Genomic DNA, 22,920 nt, shown 5'->3' with positions numbered 1-22,920 from the left:
CATTCAGCCTGTTGCTCATGAAGCAAAAGAACCATAGGCCATCTTCAGTGAACATAAGAGTTGTTCTATGTCATTGGGATCTGGGGACTGTGTATTGCCACAAAATATTTTATCTTGAGATTGATATAATTTTTAAAATTGTATTTAAGCTTTTCAAGTTTCATGTATTTCATATATATATATATATATATATATGAAATTTATTTAGGAACATAGTGATACTTCACACCCTACCCTCCCTCTAGCCCATGCTCCAACACTTTTCCCTCCTCCCTCTCCCATTCCCACTCTTAATTTTTACAATGATCTACTTTCAGTTTACTTGATGATTGTAAAGTTAACCCTACATTAAGGAAAAGAATTCAACAAATAGTATGAAGAAGAGAAAACACTGTTCCTCAACAGAAGAGACAAGCGCTGTAACAAATCAAGTCTCAAAATGTCCATGTGACTCCAATATATTGCATTCTAGGTACTCTATTAGTTACCTTGACTTGGGGAAAGCATACCGTATCTGTCTGTTTGGGACTGGAATATTTCACTAAGTATAATGGTTTCCAATTTTTAATAAATGTTAAAGAAAAGAAGGACACTTTTAAAGATACACAAGAGAATCTTTGATAATTTCATAGTCAGATATATTTTAAACAAGAATCTTCTGTTGAAAACAAAATTAAACTTTCATGAGTTGCTAATTATGAGAAATAATGGAAATTGAGGTTGAAAGGACAAAGGGAGGAGGGTAGATTGTAGAGAAGGAGAATATATTTTTATTAATCCATTCTTGAGAAGAAAATGAGAGTAAATTCATGCTAGATGAGGAAGTCCTTAACAAGTCTGCAGGGAAGATTTAACGGAATCGAAGCATCAACTGGGGAGGCATTTTGAGGATGAGCATATATGTTTGTATGACTCTTTTAATTATTCCAAGCTAAGAATCTTTTTTTTTACAATTTTGAATATTTCCTCAAGTTATTCTGTTTCTATATTCAAAGAAAGATAAAAAGCCCGACTCAAACAATATCCAGATTAAGACTGCATGTATAGTCCAGTCTCATTTACAGTAATGTTCTATAGACATTTGGCAAACACTAAGTTACTGAATACTGATGATTGCTCCTAGAGAAAAGACAAGTTAAGTTGCTCTAAGCCTCAAGTCACATTTTCATCAACAAGGCAATACATAACCTGGCCTTATGTGTGCTCCTGTTTAAATATATCTGGTTTAATGTACGTTATTAATTCATGAACATTGAACTTGCAGCAAATAGCATTTTGCTCATTTCTGGATGAAGCCTATCTGACATGTGGATTTTCTATGTATATGACAGCCATCTTGTGCTTTGGAACACTAGACAACACATTAGCACTTCTCTTGGGGCCATGCTAAGCAGCGAAACCACCAGCAAAAAAACAAGAAAAACACAAACAACCTGACACTAAATAGACAATAAAATGGACAGTTGCTTATTGTATGAAAACTGAAGAAAGACAGTAGAGGGTCCCCTTGCTCAGTGTCAGATGGGACTATGGATATCAAGGGATTCAGTATTTTGCCACTCTGGGAATATCTGTGAATGACCATAGAAATGTGACTAGTGTTTATTTTAGTGTTGCATAAGTTCTAGCAAGTAGTTAAATTTGCTAATAATGATGACCAACCATGTTTTTTAAAAAAACTTAAAAGAAAAGAATGAGTTACAGTATCAGAAGATGGGCAAAACGCCCACCAATAAGAAGAGTGACAAATTGGGTAGATGATGGGTGCATGGATGAATGGATAGATGGAAAGGTGATAAATGCATAGATAGATAATAAATCTTTAAAAAGTGACTTAAATGTGATATTTTCAATACATGTTATTCTTTCCTTATCTTCCTCCTCCTTTTCCCCCAGATTCTGATAAAAATATATGTGGTGCCAAAATCTTGAAGGTCTTCTCTATCAAAATAATGAAAAACATTAGATAGTAGAAAGGAAAGTTCAAGTTTTTGTGGCATTTCATTTGACTTTTGAATTTATTACTCATTATTCAGAGATGTTCTATCATCTTAACACAAATCTTGAAAGTGCATATTTATGACAATGTCAATGTTTAATTACCAAAAGTCAGTACAGCATCCTCTAACTTACATACAGTGACTTTTCTTGGGACTTACTGATATGGAATAGCTACTTTAGGATCACAGATCTGGAGGTGCCTGCAAAACATGAGTCCTGACCTATACCCATGTATAATACCTGCCTACTTGATAATCAGAATTCTCCTCTTGCTACCTCCTTCACCTGGGATCTGGAGGAGGAAGTGCCATGTGAATAGCCACTACCCTCCTAGGATCATAAAGAGGCCAGTGATTTGGAGGGCTGTCCCTTCTCTCTCTGTAGACCAAGATCATAGGAGGTGCTGAAGATGCTTTCTCTCTGATTTTCCTCCCCACCCCTTTTCCCCTCTGGCCCACTCTCTACCTGTGCTCCTGCGTGTGTGTGTGTGTGTGTTTGCTTTCTCACCTGTTAAATAAACTGTATCACTTTGTGCACGGTATATATTACCTGTACTTAGAATGCCTCTCTATGTAGAAGGCAAGGATCTGGAATAAAATTTAAATCCCACTTAACCCACTTCATTACATAGCAGATAGTCTCCAAAAGTTTAAATAGAATGACTGTTTTGTCACATATATAGATAGTAGGATTTTCTCTTTCCACACTAACTCTTTTATGATTTTTTTGGGGGGCTGTTGATTGGAAATATCTGGAATCAACTTTATTTAAACTTACAGCTTGGACCTATAAGGCTACCAATAACACATCATCTTTTTCTAAACCCTTCAACTTAGAGCTTTATACCTGAAAAACAGAGAAATAATATGATGAGAGATGAGTAAGTTTAAACTCTCTAGTCCTGACACTTTTCTTTTGTGGAAATACTACCTGCAAAAAACTTTATTAAGACAGGTTTTCACAACCCCCATTAAACTCAGTGAATGAATTGTGAAGGGTAAATTGCACCCATTATAATCTTACATTTCTTATGTAATATTTGAAATCATAGTGTTATATAAGAGCAAGCTAACGTTAACAAAAGGAGCAATTTACATTCCCACTTCCTTGGAGAATGGGGCTCTGCTTGACAAACAGAGCTTCCTGTCCCGTTTGCCCGCCCATGCATCTCCTGGTGTGCCAATGAGACCCACACTCTCATATCAGTGATATAATAAACCCTCCAAAACAGAAGGAGAAAATGAGGCAAACAAGCCCACTTCATTTCAACTTGTCAGCTTTAAATAAAATCTTCCGGAGCTGAAAATGAGAAACTTGAAGGATGATAATGTGTGAAGGAACCAAATTCAACATTGGGACAAAACATATTGCATGGTTTTTTTTTTTTTTTTTTCCCCTGATTTGCCACAAAAGTTTGTGAAATTTCACCATAGGTAGTTTCTAATGAGATATTGTCTTTTCAAGAGGAGGACTCAGAGGAATAAATGGTCCATTGTTATCATTTATTTTTTTCTCCTCTTCCACCCTCAGATGCCTTAAAATTATCTGAAGCCATTTCAGGCTCCCATGTTATCTTAATGAGTAATCTGTAACCTTTGGAACAACTCCCAATTATCAATTTTTAAGTGAGAGTTGGTTTAATGAGTGTACTGAAAAGTGCACTCTTTTGTGTTATTTTACTTAGTGACTTACATAATACTGTCTCTGGCATTGGTTTTATATGCAGAATATTTGATCATGCTCTTCGCAGAGAAACAAATGTGAAGGAAAGAAATGTATTCAAAGTAAGATAATGCAAATGAGGTAAACAGTCACTAGTAATGTAAATCTCTTCCCTCACCCTCTCCTTAAGAAACCACACCCTCCTACCCCAACCTGACTCCATCCAGAAGGGACCAGTCAACTTTTCCCCTCAACTCATTCCGCATCCTCTCTCTTCCCTTTTTGGTGTCACATTTTTTAGATTGTCAATTTTCTCCTTCACTTCATATTTGCTTAAAGAGTACTTACACCTCTTTAAGAGAAGTATAGACCAGCTGGGTCCCAGAAAATACAACACAAGCTGTGCATTTTCCAAGAGGAGAAAAAAGGAGAGAAGTCTGAGAATATTCTCCTGCATGCCCTAGTCTGCCCCCAAATGTGATACACACATCCTGACATGTCTTTTATGTTCCATATTGTGTCTCATGTGGTTTCTAGATAGGCTTAGAATACTTTCCTGTTCTTTCACACTCTTATACCATTATAATATGAACTCTGATTTCATACTCCTTTATTTTAAAATTCCCACATAACTCAGTGATCAGCGCATAGAATGTTAGTAACGTTGAGGAGTATGATACTTGCTAACATCCTGGATGGCCCATTGTTAAGAAGATCTCTCCAGGTGGCCGGCGCCCTGGCTCACTTGGTTAATCCTCTGCCTGTGGCACCGGCATCCCATATGGGCACTGGGTTCTAGTCCCAGTTGCTCCTCTTCCAGTCTAGCTCTCTGCTATGCCATGGGATAGCAGTGGAGGACTGCCCAAGTGCTTGGGCCCCTGCACCTTCATGAAAGACCAGGAATAAGCACCTGGCTCCTGGCTTCGGATCTGCACAGTGCCGGCCGTGGCGGCCATTAAGGGAGTGAACCAATGGAAGGAAGACCTTTCTGTCTCTCTCTCTCACTGTCTGTAACTTTGTCAAATAAAATAAAATAAAATAAAATAAAATAAAATAAAATAAAATAAAGAAGATCTCTCCAGACCAGCGTTGTGGCATAGTGGGTTAAGCCTTGGCCTATGAAGCAGGCATCCCATATGGGTGCTTGTTTGAATCCTGACTGAACCACTTCTGATCGATTCAGCTTCCTGCTAAAATGCCTGGGAAAGCAGCAGAGAATGGTCCAACTGCTTGGGCCCCTGTACCCATGTGGGAGACCCAGAGGAAGCTCAGGGCTCCTAGCTCAGCATGGCACAGCCATTATGGCCATGTGGGAAGTAAACCAGCAGATGGAGGATATCTCTCTCGCGCGCACCTTCTCTCTCCCTCTCTTTTCCCCTCTACCTCTCTCTGTAATTTGCCTTTCAAATAGCTAGTAAATAAATCTTTAAAAAAACAAAACAACAAAACTCTCAATCACAATAATATAAATATGATTTTAAATGTACATTTTAATATATTTCAGAGGATCCATGGCATAGAAAACAGTATATGAACTATGAACTACAAAGATTTCAGACTGAGGCTTTCGCAAATCAACATTTAATAGAATCATCTTATAGCAGGCATTTCTTTAATCTTCTGTATAATTACCTTGTAAAATGTGAACAACTAAAAGTTGTATGTCATAGGATGATAAAATTAATGTTGGACATGCTTTGGATTTTTAAAAAAATTAGTAACATTTTAATGATTGTTACAAAGAAAAAGAAAATAATATATTAACTTGGCTTAGCTATTAAATGCCCAACAGTTAATGTGAATGGTGATATTACACAGCTTATATGCTGTATTTTATTTTGCAAGAAGTAAAATCTTTGCCAGCGCCACAGCTCACTAGGCTAATCCTCCGCCTGCAGCACTGGCACCCGGGGTTCTAGTCCCAGTTGGGGCGCCGGATTCTGTCCTGGTTGTTCCTCTTCCAGTCCAGCTCTCTGCAGTGGCCCGAGAGGACAGTGGAGGATGGCCCAAGTGCTTGGGCCCTGCACCCGCATGGGAGACCAGGAGGAAGTACCTGGCTCCTGGCTTCAGATTGGCGCAGTGCCGGCCGTAGCGGCCATTTGGGGGGTGAACCAACGGAAGGAAGACCTTTCTCTCTGTCTCTCTCTCACTGTCTAACTCTGCCTGTCCAAAAAAAAAAAAAAAAAAAAAAAAAGAAGAAGAAGAAGTAAAATCCTGCTAAAACCACTAGACTGTTCTCCACAGTTCAAGGTGAGATTAGTGCCCTTCAGTGCTCTTAGTTCCAAAGTTTCAAAAGCGTTTTAATTCTAACCAGTTAGTTTCTCAGTAATCACCTACATGTAATGAGGGATCATTGTGGCTGGAAGTAGCAATTTAATGACTAATATTTCCAAAAGGAAAGCAAAGGAAAGCAAAGGGACTCCTGCTCAGAAGATATGTGGTCTAAATTGAAGGTTTTTTTGTGGTTTTCTTTTTCCCCTATAGTGATGGCTGGGCTGACAGGTATGACGTGACAGATGGGTATCAGCGAGAAGCTGTTGGTGGAATCACAATCAAGCTCCAATCTCCTGATGTCAAGTGGTTTGATGATTATTACCTGAAGCTGCGACCAGAAACAAACCTCCGAAACCCTTGGTTTCAAGAATTTTGGCAGCATCGGTTTCAGTGCCGTCTGGAAGGGTTTGCACAGGAGAACAGCAAATACAACAAGACTTGCAATAGTAAGCAGATTTATTGTTTCATTTAAAGTGGTTAAGGCTAAGACTCCAATTTAAGTAAACTGTGTCATGGGGATAGTGGCTGTAATTTGTTAGAGAGGACTCTTACATAAATAGAGTGGGTATTGCTACTTATGGTGATAAACAGGTTTTATTCTCACTAAGAAAAACATATCGGAGCAAGTGTTTACTCTATTGAGATTCCAATGATTAGATTATTTCTATTTATATCATTTGAGAAATCAGATATTTCTGTAAGGCAGTGTGCTAAAAGGAGAAAACAAGCTTCAGAATGGAACTATTATTAACGTCCTTGAGGGCAGGAACTACATTTTGCTCATTTCTATTATCTAGAACAGTTAACACAGTGGAGACATAGAGAGTTTCATATATGGCTAAATATCAATCAATGAATGTTGAAGGATGATTTCCTCTGCTTCTGTTAATAAACCATGAAAAGTAGCAGGGATACACACACACACACACACACATATATATATATATATATATATATATATATATATAATTAAGATGTTTCTGGAAGCATATCTGAGCAAAGTTATTCATTCAATCACTCAACAAGTATCTACCAAAGTGGCTATAATTGTAATGGTACAAGATGGGGAAAACTAATTCCTAACTCATAGATTTGATACCTGGAAAGGAAGGTAATCAAGCCAACAAAAATTACAATTCAACACAATGAATGATGTAATAATATTTAAATGAAGGATTTGGCTTGTATTATGTGTAGCAACTCCAAAAAGAACCTTGACACTAATAACAAGATAAGTCCAATATTGATATGTATATCAGTTGTGCAAAGGATTCAGTTTGTTAAAATTGGTAAGTGATTCGTTGAGATTGACTTATCCTACATTGTGTGATAAGAACCCCATATGCATTTGCATAGAATTGAAATGTTTTAGTTGGTGGTGTAGGTGCCTTAATCTGTGAGGCTGGAAAACAAGAGTGTATTGAGACAGTGGGTTCAGAATCCAGGTCCAAAAACCAATCCAGCATACAATGAAGTTGTCACATAACAGCTTCAAAATGAGTAAATTGGGATCAGTGTAGTGAATTCGTAGAGTATTCTGCCTCCAAGGTCAATCCATCCTCTGTTGGTTTCTATTGTTGGAAAGAACGTTCCTTCTTTTACAAAATGATAGAAATAGTAAGTGTTTATTTGTGATTGTCTTTTAAAGTCATAACTTGATAAAACAAGGACTTGACGAACTTCCTATCAGAGTAGTGGGGAGAGGAAAGATGCTAAGTTGTGGGATGTTGTACTGAAAAAAGAAAACCAGAAACTGTAGAAGCAGAGTGTGAGGATATGTCTGCTTCTCTCCCTCTTCAGATTCTGCTACCTCTTGTCCAAAATCTTCAAGAATTTATTCATTTCTTTTGCTTCTATTTTCATGAAAAAATGTGTTAGTAGATGGCATTGTCAGTTAGGTTCCACAGCTTTAATCTTTGTACCTAATTTAATATTTTCTACAGTTTAATCCAGTTTCAGGATGACCCACTTCTTTTCTCTCAAAATTGGGGGAGCATTCACATCTTTGTGTTATTATTCTATGTATGTGTACAGATATCTCTGTGTAGCTACTTTGGAGGGATTATAAAGAGTAAGCACCAGCTCTTATATCATCTCAGTTCATCCTTACTAAGAAAATGATAGCAAACACTAATCAATGTAAGTAAGAAAATCTTTCCAGTCTTTGCCATCCTTTGCACTAACTGTTCTTTTTCCAGTCCTTCTTCTCTGAAATGCCTCCTCTCACAAATAGTTCTTTGTTTCTATTCCTGTGTTGGAGGTCTTGCTTAGATATAATCTTGAAAAACTCTAATTGATTTCCATGGAAATAGTATTTCTATGGAAACTGTTCAGTTAAATTCTCCCTCTGATGCTGCAATTGTAGCTCTGTCTCATGTGAACCCTGTGATGTGATGGCTGTGCTCAGAATCTACTCCCTATGGTAGAAATGGAAAGCATTCTAGTCTTCCCTGGGAATCTTATCAACAACAGATGGCATTTGGTACATAAACATGGACATTTTATATGTAATGTCTCCATCATTCTCAATGAGGGAATGATTGTTCTCATTTTAAAGAGAAAGAAACCAAGATTTAGAGAGTCAAAATAACTTTCTGAAGGTCATATACCTACTAAGCACTGAAACTGAGGTTGAACTCAGATTTGTCTAAAGTTTAACCAATATACTATACTAAAGAAATAGAACAAAATAGGTTTAAAAATCACAGAATCTTCATTATGGTATAGCAACACATAGGTCAAAGATGAGAAGAAAAATCATTCTTAAAATCATTCATATATGAACAATAGAATGCCATAAGATACCCAAATACTCACTACCAATTACCAGTTACTACCAATTACTTCCATATTTACACAAATTTATTTTAGCATCTCATGCCATCATGAATAGCAGTTGAAATTGTTCCAGACCCTGTCATTACCAGATTTTGTCTCTTTTATTTTAGGCATTCCATGAGCATATGATATTGTGATTTTGATCACTTTTCCATGGAATATTACAAGAAATTAATCCCATTTTCACACATTTACTTCAAAGTTGTTTCCTCTTTTGTAAAAGGTCTTTTCCAGTCTTTTGCATGTTTCTTTGAGTTCATTATTTTTAATATCTGCCTTAAGAATTTTTCAGGGTTGGAAGAGTCAGGATGGCTAAATAGGTTATAGCCACGTTACCTTCAGCTGCCTCCAGGTACAAAAAGACCAAAGGGAGAATCACATTTCCAGGGTTCTGATGGAAATTTTTGGCAGAGAAGCCAACATAGAATGAAAATTCCATGGTACAAGAAGGGAGAAGAGAGAGACACTGCTGCAGCCAGCTTCGCAAGGTCACAAGCTGCTGGCTATGAGCCACCATACCAAGTCAAGGTACGAAGAAATTGCTGAACTTTCCACCACTCAGTTTAGCTGAGAGAATTCCACAGTCACCCACTGACTTTTGCTTCAGCCTGAGTCACTGACTGGGGTCTGAGCAACTGCCAGGCTTGGAGAAGGAGTTGCATTGCTTCCCTCCCCTCCCTCACCCCCACAGCGTGCCAGACTGCAATGGAGAGTCACACAGCCAGTCTGAGTTGGGGCAATTTGTTGAGAAAAGCACAGCTCTCCTGCATCCTGCAACTGTGGAAGTTTTTGGACATCAGCCCCATAGCTATGCTTGTACACTCTATGTGAGCCAGGAGGATTCCTCAGATTCTGGAGGCTATCACCAACAGCAGCCCATAATAAATTCAACCCTCCCTGGGAGATCTGAGTAATGACCCCACTGTACCCTGCAACACTAGGAATGTTAACATTTCTAAATTTTTCAATCCCACTAGAGTCTAACCAGTGAATCTAGGGAAGAACCTAGATGCATTCTACCTGTCTGGACTCACCCAGAACAAAATCTCCTATATGCCTTGTAGGCACACTGTAGGACTGGAGCAAGGTTCAGTTCTCATCCCCTAGACCCAGGACTTGGGTTGCTGGTGTTATAAACCACAGCATCAGTTAGAATATCCCAGAAGGATGCAAGAAAGGGCCCATCTGCATCACACAGTCCTAGAGCCCATCAACTGGTACCAAAAGCCCCAGCCCCACTCAAGCTTGCCAGTGGGACAAGGAGACAGCCATCTTTTTTCTCCTTCAGCACCAAGAGTAAGGCTTTGGCTATCATAATACCTAGGAGACTGATAGCAAACTCCCAGTGAACCAAAGACTCACACCATAGAAAACCCATATTCATCTCAAAGCCATACTTCTATCCCCACAATAAACTAGAACACTGTATCACTTAGAGACACAGCTGACATTGATTAAAACAAAAGAAATCACTCTGAGACTATAATTCTGAGCTCCCCTAGAACCAAAGACAAAGCAACAAGCCAAATGATACTCTGAATTCCAGCTAAAACAATAAATGATTTCCAAAAAAACCTATTCTTAAAGAAGGAACAATTAAACCAGATGCACAAATATCAACACAGGAGACAAAAAGAGACAACAAGGTAACATGATGCCTCCAAAAGAATAAAATAATCCTCAAAAATTAGATCCTGAACTGAAGGAAATCTATGAAATGATAGATATAGAATTCAAAATAATTATTGTAATGAAACTCAAAAAGATACAAGAGAAAACAGGAAGATTAAGGAAATGGGGAAATCAATGAGTGAAACTAATGAAATACTACTAAGTAAATATATTCATTAAGAAGAACAAAATAGAAATTTTAGAGATGAAATCTTCAATCAGTGAAATAAAATATATGATTGAGAGCTTTAACAGCAGAAGAGACCAAATGGACAAAAGAATTTCTGACCTCAAGGAAAAGACTTTTGAAAGAATCCACTCAAATAAAAATAAAGAAAAATCAAAAGAGTAAAGAAAGTTGACATGAAATATAGAATATCATTAAATGACCAAATATTCATATTATAGATATTCCTGAAAGAGAAAAAAAATGGAAAAAAGCATTGAGAACTTGCTAAATAAAAAATAGTTGAAAAGTTCCCTGGGTCTTGAAAGAGACATGGACATTCAGATATAAGAAGCTCGAAGGATCCCAAATAGACTCATCCAAAAAATATCTTCTCCAAAGCATATTGTGGTCAAATTGTAAAATGTTAAGCACTGGGGCCAGAGCTGTGGCATAGTGGGTAAAACCACTGCCTGCAATGCCAGCATCCCATATGGGTGCTGGATCAACTCCTGGCTGATCTAATCCAGCTCTCTGCTAGGACCTGGGAAAACAGTAGAAGTTGGCCCATGTTCCTGGGTCCCTGCACCCTCATATGGGAGACCTGGAAAAAGCTCCTAACTGCTGGCTTCAGATCTGCCCAACTCCAGCCTAATTTGGGGAGTGAACCAGCAGATGGAAGACCTCTCTATCTCTCTCTGCCACTGCCTCTCTGCAACTCTGCCTTTCAAGTAAATTAATAAATCTTTTTTTAAAAAAGTTAAGGACTAAGAAAAAGATAGTAAGAGAAACGTGTCAGGTTACTTTTCTGTTGAAACCCTACAGGCCAGAAGAGAGTGGGCTGATATATTAAAGGTCTTAAAAAAAAAATCAAATAAAAATAAAAATTCAAGTAATGAAAAGTAAAAAAAAAAAAAAAAAACTTCCAAAAATATTATATCCAGTGAAGCTATCCTTTGAAATTGAAGGGGAAATGAAGTGTTTTCCAGATAAGCAAAAACAGAGAATTCACCACTATCAGACCGGCCTCATAGGAAATCCTGATGGGGGTCCTACATTAGAAGTAAACATCATGAAAATACACGATACCAGCAAATTCATTAACAGAGCAGGTATAATAAATATCTAATCAACAAAATGACAGGTTCTATCAATACTAACCTTGAATGTAAATGGATTTAAATTCCCCAGCCAAATGATTTATGTTGGCTGAATAGATAAAATCCAAGAACCCACTAGGTGCTGACTGTAAGACACTCACTTCACAAACAAAGATATATGCATACTGATAGTGAAGTAATGAAAAAAGATATATCAGGCAATTGGAAACCAAAATTGAGCAAGAGAAGCTATCTTGATATCAAATAAAACAGAATTTAAATTAAAAACTATAAAAATAAATTAAAAGGACATGATATTTGATTCATCAAGAAGACATAATAATAAATTTATAGACACCAAAAACAAGACCATCCAGGTATATAGAGAAAATTCTATTAGACCTAAAGGGAGAGATATACTCCAATACAATAATAGTGGGTGATTTCAATACCCTACTCTCATCAATGGACAGATCATCCAGACAGAAAGTCAATAAAAATACATCGGAGTAGAAATATGTTATCAAGCAAATTGTCCTAACAGACATTTACAAGACATTTCACCAAACACTTACAGAGTATACATCCTTCTCATCAGCACATGGGCATATATCAGACCATATATTAGGCCACAAATCATGCCTCAATAAATTTATTTTTTAAGATTTATTTATTTGAAAGAGATACAAAAAGAGAGGGAGAGACAGAGAGAACTTCCATCCATTGTTTCACTCTCCATTGGCTATAATGGCCAGGGCTGGGCGATGCTGAAGCCAGGAGCCTGGAACGTCATCCAGGTCTTCCAAGTAGGTCCTGGGACCCAAGGAATTGGGCCATCTTCTGCTGCTTTCTCAGGTGCATTAGAAGGGAGCTGGATCAGAAGTGAATCAGCTGATTCCTTAACCAGTGTCCATATGGACTGTTGACATCACATGCTTAACATGTAACATCACAATCCTGGACCCTCAGTAAATTCAAAAAGATTGAAATCATACCATGTATCTTCTCATGCTACTGGGTGATAAATGGGTCACCAAAGAAATGGAAAAGGAAATCAAAAGCTTTCTTGAGATGAATATGAAAACACAACATATCAAATCCTGTAGGATACAGCAAAAGCAATGTCAAAGAGAAATGCTCAAATTAAATATGTAATGTTGCATCTCAAAGACTTAGAAAAACAAGAACAAACCAAATCCAAAATCAGCAGGAGGCAAGAAATAATATGGATCAGATAAATAAATAAATAAATAAATAAATTTAGTGATGAAAAAGGAGACATTACAATTGAAACCACTGAAATGCAAAAGATTAAAAGAAACTACTATGAAGAACAACATGCTCACAAACTTGAAAACCTCAAAGAAATGGATAAATTCCCAGATACATATAACCTACCAAGATTAAATCAAGAAGATATAGATCTAAATAGACCTATAGCAAGCAATGAGATTGAAGTAGTAATCAGAAGTCTTCCATCAAGGAAAAGTCCAGGACTTGAAGGCTTCACTACTGAATTTTACAAAACACACAATGAGGAAGTAACTACAGTATTTTTTCAAACAATTTCAAAATATTGGACAAGATGGAATTCTGCTAAACTGTTTTTGTGAAACCAGCATCTCTTTGAATACCAAAACCAATCAAAGACATGACACAAAAAGAAAACTATAGACCATAATGAACATAGATAGAAAGATTCTCAACAAAATATTAGCAAATCAAATCCAAAGTCATATCCAAAAGATTATACATCACTATCAAGTGGGACTTACCCCAGAAATGCAAGAGTGGTTCAACATTCACAAATTAATAAACATCATAAATCACATCAACAAAATGAAGAACAAAACCCATATGGTCATCTCAGTAGTTACAGAGAAAGCATTTGATACCATTCAACACCACTTCTGACAAAAATATTCTAAATGGGAGATGTAAAATATATAGAAGGAAAATACCTCAAAACTATAAAGGCTGTATATGACAAACCAACTGCCAATATCATACTGAATGGCGAGAAGAAGAAGAAAGCATTTCCCCTCAGATCTGGAACAAGACAAAGATGTCCACTTTCACCACTCTTATTCAATATAGTATTGGAAGTTTTAGCATGAACAATTAGAGAAGGGAAACAAAGAGCATCAAAACTGGAAAGGAGGAAGTCAAATTATCCATGTTTGTGGAAAACATGATGTTGTACGTGGAAAAACCTAAGTACTCCACCAAAAAGCTATTATAATTGATAAAACAATTCAGTGAAGTTGGAGATTATAAAGTAAATGTACAAAAAATATATAGCTTTTTATATGCTAATGATGAACTCACTGAAAGAGAAATCAAGAAAAAAATTCACAAAAGCCACAAAAAAATCAAGCATTTAAGACTGAATTTAACCATTGAAGTGGAAGATCTATGCAGTGAAAGTTATTAAACAGTGATGAAACAAATCATCAGAGACACTATAAAGTAGAAAGGTATTCCATGCGCATGGATTGTAAGAATCAATATCATTAAAATGTGTATACTACCTAAATCAGATTCAATGCAATCCCTACCAAAATACCATTGAAATTCTATACAGAATTAGAAAAAGCAATCCTAAAATTTATATGGAATCACAAAGACCCAGAATAGCCAGAGTTATCCTGAGCAAGAAAAATTGAGCTGGAGGCATCACAATACCTGACTTCAAAGCATGCCATAAAGCTATAGTAATTAAAACAGCATGGAACTGGTATAAAAACTATTACATGGATCAATGGAACAGAACTGAGAATCCAGAATTTAATCTGAATATACAGAATATACAGAGCTCAGAATATACAGAGGACTAAGGATAATCTCTTCAACAAATGATGCTTGCAAAACTGGATGTAGAAGAATGAGATTAGACCCACACCCTTCGCCATATGTAAAAATCAACTCGATGGATAGAAGACCTAAATTTCAGACCTGAGACTCTGAAGTTGCTGGAAAAAATTGTAGGGGAAAGACACCAAGACATTGATGTAGGAGACAACTAGTACAAGACCCCCAAAGCACAGGCATCATAAGCAAAACTAAACACATGGCATTATATCAAACTCAGAAACTTCTCCACAGCAAAGAAAATAATCAATAAAGTGAAGACACATCCACCATAATAGGAAAAAAGTAATCTCAAGCTATCTATTTGACAAAGTATCAACATCCAAAATATATTAGCAACTTCAAAAAAACTCAACAACAAAAACAACCAATCCAGTTAAGAAATGGGCAAAAGACCTCAACAGGCAGTTCTCAAAAGAAAAAATACAAACGGCCAACAAATATATGAAAAAATGCTCAACATCACTAGCCAACATTAAAATGCATATCAGAACCACAATGAGATATCCCCTCACTCCTGTCAGAATGGCTGAAATCCAAAAGTAACAAATGCTGGCAAGAAAGGGGAACACTTATACACTGTTGGTGGGAATGTAAGTTAGTGCAGTCACTGTGGAAAAGAATAGGGAGATTTATTTAAAAACTAGAAATAGAAATCCAGCAATCCACTATTGGGTATGTATCCAAAAGACATGAACACAATGTATCAAAGAATTTGTGTTTACCCCTTCACATTTTTGTTATCGTCATATTGTTTACTTTCATATGTACTACAAAGTTTCATTATGATCATTGTCATAAATGCCCAGCATCCTCTATTTATTCATTCTTTCTTCTTCATACATGCTTTTATTTCCATACTTTCTCATGTGACTCTTTTTTTTAAAAAAAGATTTTTTTTTTATTTATTTGAAAGGCAGAGTTGAGACCGGCGCTGTGGCTTAGTGGCTAAGGCTGCCACCTGCAGTGCCAGCATCCCTTATGAACTCCGGTTTGAGTCCTAGCTGCTCCACTTCCTATTCAGCTTTCTGCTATGGCCTGAGAAAGCAGAAGAAGATGGCGCAAATCCTTGGGCCCCTGCACCCATGTGAGTGACTCAGAAGAAGTTCTTGGCTCCTGGCTTCAGATTGGTGCAGCTCTGGTCATTGCGACCAACTGGGGAGTGAACCAAGATGGAAAACCTCTCTCTCTCTCTCTTTCTGCTTCTCCTTTTCTCTCTGTGTAATTCTTTCAAATAAATAAATAAATCTCTTTTAAAAAGGCAGATTTATATATATAGAGAGAGAGGCAGAGAGACAACGAGATCTATCTGCTGGTTCATTCCTCAAATGACCACAATGGCTGGAGCTAGGCAGATTCAAAGCCAGGAGCCAGGAGCTTCTTCTGGGTCTCCCACATGAGCAGCAGGGGCACAAACATTTGAGCCATCTTCTGCTGCTTTTTCCAAACCTCTAGCTGGGAGCTAGATCAGAAGTTGAGCAGTTGGTTAAGTTGCAACTTAACCAGCTACAGCACAGCACTAGATGGCTCTTGTGACTATTTCATCCCACAGAAATCTCTTCCATGGTTCTTGCCATATATGCCTTCTGTCAGTAAGATATAGCCTCCTATATTGTTTTGAAAACATATTTCTTTTGCCTTTATTTTCAAACAATATTTTCACTAAGCATAATATTCTATGTTGGAAGGTTTTTTTAATTCTATTTTTAATGGCATTCCAAAGGTATGTGTTTGATTTAGTGGCTAAAACACCAGATGTCCTCATTCCTCATGAGAATCCTGGGTTGAAATCTCAGTTCCACTCCCAATTCAGCTTCCTGCTAATGTGCGACAAAGGAGGCAACAGGAGATGACTCATGTAGTTTGATCCCTGTCACCTACTTGGGACCCCTGCTCCTGGATTAGCCTCTGCTGTGGTGGGTATTTGGGGAGTGAACCAACAAATGGATATGTTCTCTCTCTAGCTTTCTCTCTCTCTCTCTCTCTCTCTCTCTCTTTCTCTCTCTCTCATAAATAATGCTTTTTAAATGACATTCCCTTTTTTTCCCACTTCCTTAAGAAATGTGTTTCCTTTAATGTCCATCTAGAAGCATTTCTTTTATTCTAGAGTTTTCATATTAAATTTTTAAGTTTTAGATGGTTATGACAAGCCTGGAGAGGACTTGTATCTGTTCTGAAAAATGCCCACCCAGTATATTATTAAACAATTTTTCTGCCACATTTTCTCTCTACTCCATTTGGTACTCAATCATACCTGTGTTTGGTCATTTAACTGTGTTATACATGAGACGTATTCTCTGGGTTGTCTTTTCTTTTCAAGATATATCACAGGAGATATTTTGAAGAAAAAGCTAATTGAAGTTAAGCAGTCTCCATTCACAAAGTGTGGCATTTCTTCCAAATATCATAAACATTCTATTTCTGTATCAATTTAAGGAACATTTCTTTTACAGTCATACTCTGTCACCCACTGACATTCATTTACCATCTCCTTTCTTTGATTTCTCTCTGTCACCTCCACTAGTTTCCAGAAGTGTCATTTATGACATTAACACACAGGTATTTTCACCTAGATATCCCAGGGGCACTTCAAACTTCTATATCTATAGTTAACCTCAGAATCAACAATGAATCATGGAAGAAATGGTTACCATATATTAAGGGCTCCTGGCGCTTCTAATTATATTGGATCATTTCAGTAACTGAAAATTTTGTTTGTTCCCCTTTTTTCCAGAAGTTTTTTGATTGGGTTGAATTATTCTGGTTTCCAATCTGTGCCCTTTCCCAGGGCATCATAATGTGGTCTTATTTAGAAATAGGGTCATTGTTGATGTGATTAGTTAAGATGAGATCAACCTGGAGTAAAATGGGCACTTGCTGCAGTCTCACTGGTATCTTTCTAAGGGGAAAACCCCACGAGATAACACAGGCAGAGATGATGCAACAGCAAGCCAAGGAAAAGCCAAGTATTGATGGCTACTGCCAGAAGCTGGGAAAATGCAATGGAGGATGCCATACTGACATAGGGAGGCAGCATGGTGCTGCCAACACCTGGTTCAGATTCCAAGACTGCAGAACAATTCATTTCTGTTGTGTGAAATCACCTACTCTGGAACTTTGCCATGGCAGTCTTAGAAAACTAATACCCCTGCATTCAGACCATGATAAATTCTCAACGGGGATCCTGTGTGAAGTCACTCAGGCAATAGAGCAGGTGGTGCCATCCTGCTCATAGTTGTAGGTATTTTCTTTGTGTTAGTTCAGTTTACCTTCCTTGCTTCCATACATTTTCACTGTCTTTCAAAATTCAGATTTTTGCATTTCTTTTAGGTAGGCAGTGAAGGAATCTTTAGCTGCTTTCTTCTGCATCTTTCCTAACACCAGAAGTTCCCCTTCCACTCTTTCTTCTTCACTGTCTCTATTTCTGCAAACCCAATTTTGATATATAAATAAATCTTGTTGTTTATAGTTTCAGAATACTGTTTTGTTAAAATTTGTTTGCCTTCTAAGCATCTAAAACTTAAAATATTACTATAACCTTTAAATATTTGAGCTATATGATATTATTTGAAGCCAAGGTTATACTATTAAGAATGAGTCTGATTTCACTGTGTTATTTAAATTGCACAGCTGTGGAAGACTTAAATTATAAACTAAATAAATACTAATAATACATTACAATAATTCTGAATATTATTGTCTTCTGTAATTGTGCATTTAATCAAGAAATAAAGGCTACAAAGAATTAAAACTGTCCTCAAAACTGTAGACTATTCTATTTCTGTTTCAATTTAAGGAACATTTCTTTTACAGCCATACTCTGTCACCCACTGACATTCATTTACCATCTCCTTTCTTTGATTTCTCTCTGTCACCTCCACTAGTTTCCAGAAGTGTCATTTATGACATTAACACACAGGTATTTTCACCTAGATATCCCAGAGGCACTTCAAACTTCTATATCTAAAGTTAACCTCATTATAACTTCTACACCCATCACCTCAAACTCTGGCTTCCTCCTTTTTGTCTTTCCAGTTTGAGTAAATGATAAACTCATATACCCTGTTTCCCAAAACACAGAAATAAGTAATCCTCACCTATTGTACTCTCACAGCCAAATTGTGACCAATGCTGCTAATTCTATTATGTGAACATTTTCCACATCTATTCCATCCCTTTCATTGCTGCCTGAATTCATAGTTTTGTACTACTATGGTAGCTAATTATTCATATCTCTCGCTTCAAGTGATAATCTCACTATCTTATCTATTTGATACTAACTTCTCCCTCCTTTATTTTATGCTGAAAATTAGCCCTACAAGTGTTCACCTAAGGACAAAAATCTCATCATGTTATCTGATGCCTAAAATGAGAACACAAACTCCTTTGCCCTTGTCACAACTTCAGATTAGCAATTTGTGTTTTATCTTCTATTCCTTAAGCCCATGAAATTTGGGTTGCAGCCTCTTCACAGATTGTGAGTTTCTGTTAAAAAAAAATGTCATCCCATTTAAGCCTTGTCCTTTTGCACATGCTAAGTAGTCCTGGCCAAGTACTCCCACTCTCCAACTGGCTTTTTGCCCTCTGTTGCTTAATTCCTCTGCCTTACCTGTATGTAACTATTACCTCCTCTGGCCTCGGCATTTCCACCAGAATAAATATTTCTCCATTTTGAACTGTTGACTGCTTTTTCCAACTTTCTATTCTTGCAGAGGGGCTGCTCACCTTTTGAACCCAAAGCTGCTGATAAAATTACTTTGACACACAGAAAGTCATTTACCACAGGAAAAGAAATGACACCATCCCTACAAAGCCTGAAGCAGCTACAGTCAATAGAATTTTTCTCACTGTAGTCCATCAACATATAAGTAGAATTTTTCATGTTGTTATACCAGCATGTAAACATTTTATATTCATCTTTCTCCATTAAATTATATAGTTTTTGAGGAAAGGAGCTATCTTACTCATCTCTTGTTTTCCCAGTTCTCAGCACAATGCCTTGTATCTAGTACAAGCCTTTGAAAAATATTGTTACAAAAATGTGACTTTATTTCTCTCAGAAGAAGTTAGTGTTATATTGGTTAAGAAACCTAGGACAGCAGCTCCCATCCGTGGACTGAAGGCCTCCTGTGTCACTGTAGTTTTATTGCCTGGTTATAGAATGCTCACATGACTAAGCATTGTCATAGACTGAAATATGCTTTGCATATCCTCGTGTGTATGTACAAGCTGTGTGGTTATAAAATTAAAATTAATTTTAAGAATGACTGAAATCATAATTTATTGACATTTTGTGTTTTCTAAATCAAAGATTCAAAAAATATAATAACATTTATGGAGTAGGTAGGATTATTGACACTTAAATGGTTTTCTGTCCTCTAATATGTTGTTTCCCCTAGCTTGGGTGTTTCCCTTTCTGTGACACTGAGTTTCTGTGAATCTGTCTCACTAGGATTTCATGTGAGTTAGAGAATGTTACCTTATTTATCAGCATTTCATTGTTTGCTATTTTTTGTCCCTTTAAAATGTTCATTAGTAGATAGCAATTACTCAGAACACTAGAACATCTCTGAGATTGATGCTATGACTGGAAAAACCAAGAGTCCATTGAGAAGTGATTACCTGGGAGAAAGTAGCTGGACCACAAGAATGTACGTGTCAAATAAAATAAACTAAATATCATAGCTAACACTCAGATTAGATATTCTCCGTTCTGCATCACATTAACATTTTCAAGATTTTATTTGTAAAGAACATTAGTCAAGTGTGAAAAAGGTATAACATAGTTAAATTTATTGGGCATTATTTACTATCAGTATTTTGGAGAGTCACTGTACATTGTGTTAAAATGACAAATTCTGCAATAAAGTAATTTAAATAACTTTCTTTAGCCCAGCAATTACTCTGGATTGTTTTACTCTGAACTAACATTCTTATGTAACATGATTAGCACCATACTCTAGGGTAGCATTTGCAGAAAAATATTAATCACATATACTGAAGAAGAAATTTCATCACATTATCCTAGTGTATATGGTGAACAGAGACTCATTTATGTCTTTATAACTGCCAAAGAATTAAGCTAAGTAGAATTTTATGTTACAGTATTGGTTTTATATAATTCATGGATTATTTAGATTTTGATACATTTCATTGCCAGGGGAAAAAAATTCTCCACCTTACAGTCTGCTTTAAGAAAATGTAACATAGAGCTGGATCAAGGCCCAAGATGTTAAAGATCTGAGAAAAAAAATCACTTGACATATTTCTTATTTGAATCCCAATGTTGAAGAAATGAGAGTAATTATCTATTCTACCAAGTGTTTAGGGCATGTGGTTTTCTGTGATGAATAGCTACCATCTAAAAGTACTCTAAGATCCTAAATAAAAGCCCTTGATTTAAAAATGGCAATTTTTTTCAAGTTCCTAAGGCATTGAAATTTGAACCCAAGATGTTAAACTTATTTCAAAGCAAACCTGATAAACTTGTTGAATCAGTTGTTGGGAGCAGATATGTACATGGTAAAAAGCAATGAGTTTAGATCCTGAAGACCTATACAGAGAAATTGAACTTGTAACCACTATGAGGTCTTTCTGCATTTCAGTTTTCTTGTGTGAAAGAAGGGATGATTATTTAAAATAATATCTAACTTAGAGAACTCAAGTGAGGCTTAAAGATGATGATTTATGGGAAAATGTCTGCTTCTAATAAAAATGAAATCATACACACTGGATTTACTCTGCGGCTTCAAATAGCAATGATAACAAAAAACAGACCAAATATGTTAAACAACAATTGGCAAGACACTGGCCATCCAACAGTGAAGGGTACTAATTATGAAGAGACAACGAATGAATAAGGTGAGTCTTATAAGTTGAGAAGATGAAACTGAGTGCAGAGAGATTAGGAAAGCTGGAATAGGCAGAGCACCGGAAGAGAGGGGAGAGAACAGCACAGAGTGAACTCTGCAGAAAGGCAGAGGCTCCCATCTGAATAGTCAGCTGTGTATTGATCACACATGCATGTGAGGATAATATTTGATACCTAAGAAAGAAACACCCAAAAGGGTCAGAGAACATTGTTCCCAGCAATCATATGGGACATGGAAGAGTATCTGTTCCTAACAAATTCAAAAATTGTATAGTTCAAAGATCCAAAGTAAATTTTATAGCATTCATTGGATATATTAGAAACAAAAGCTGTGGTTTTTTTTTTTTAAAGATTTATTTATTTATTTGAAAGTCAGTTACACAGAGAGAGAAGGAGAGGCAGAGAAAGAGGTCTTCCATCCAATGGTTCACTCCCCAATTGACCGCATCGGCCGAAGCTGCACCAATCTGAAGCCAGGAGCCAGGAGCTTCTTCTGGGTCTCCCATGCGGGTGCAGGGGCCCAAGCACTTGGGGCATCCCCCACTGCTTTCTCTGCCAGAGCAGAGAGCTGGACAGGAAGTGGAGCAGCCAGGTCTCAAACCGGCGCCCATATGGGATGTTGGTGCTTCAGGCCAGGGTGTTAACCCGCTGCGCCACAGCACCAGCCCCAAGGAAAAAAAAAATCTGAAACCAATGGCCATAGCTTCCACCATAAAAAAAAAAAAAAAAAAAAAAAAAGGAAAAGAAGAATGAATTAAATACAAAGTGAATAGAAGAAAATAGTGTGAAAAAATCAATGATATAGAAAACAAATATAATAGAGGAAAATCAAGGACACTAAATCCAATCCTTTTAAAATGTCAGTAAAATTGAAAAACCAGACTGATCAGGAAAATGGAAGCAGAAAAATATAAATTGCTAGTATCAGGAATGTGAGAGGTAACATCAATACAGATTCTACAAATATAAAAAGGAAAATTAAGCCTCTGCCTGCTGTGCCAGCAACCCATGTGGGCACTGGTTCAAGTCCCAGCTGCTCCACTTCCAATCCAGCTCCCTGCTAATACACCTGGGAAAGCAATAGAAGATGGCCCAGAGTCCTTGAGACCCTGCACCCATGTGGGAGAATCAGAGGAAGCTCCTGACTCCTGGCTTCAGCCTGGCCCAGCCCCAGTTGTTGCAGCTGTTTGGGGAGTAAACCAGCAGATGGAGGATCTCTCAACCTCTCTCTCTCTTTCTCTCTCTCTCTCTCTCTCTCTCTCTCTCTCTCTCTCTGGCTCTCTTTCCTTCTCTCGCTGTATCTCTGCCTTTCAAATAAATAAATCTTTTTTTTAAAAAAAAGGAAAATAAAGAAATATATGAACAACTTTATTTCAGCAAATTAGTCAACCTAGATAAAATCTTTTTAAACTACATAGTTCATTGAAGTAGAGACAACATGAATAGTGCTATCTTCATAAAACAAA

At 37.0% G+C, this 22,920-nt stretch overlaps 1 protein-coding gene across 3 annotated transcripts in view; it reads left to right on the top strand.

Moving 5' to 3' along the window:
• The window catches only part of GRM5 (glutamate metabotropic receptor 5), a 553,498-nt gene that overhangs the window by 390,524 nt on the left and 140,054 nt on the right, over positions 1-22,920 (top strand). For all 3 annotated transcript variants that reach the window (XM_062198295.1, XM_062198294.1, XM_062198293.1), the window contains exon 3: positions 6,148-6,383. In XM_062198295.1, coding sequence (XP_062054279.1) covers positions 6,148-6,383 — 236 coding nt within the window. The remainder of the gene's footprint in view (positions 1-6,147; positions 6,384-22,920) is intronic.

This window comes from Lepus europaeus, chromosome 7 (assembly GCF_033115175.1).
Source record: "Lepus europaeus isolate LE1 chromosome 7, mLepTim1.pri, whole genome shotgun sequence".
NCBI classification, from domain to species: Eukaryota; Metazoa; Chordata; class Mammalia; order Lagomorpha; family Leporidae; genus Lepus; species Lepus europaeus.
The sequence above is the reverse complement of the archived record's forward strand: the minus strand, read 5'-3'. Positions and strand labels throughout refer to the sequence as shown.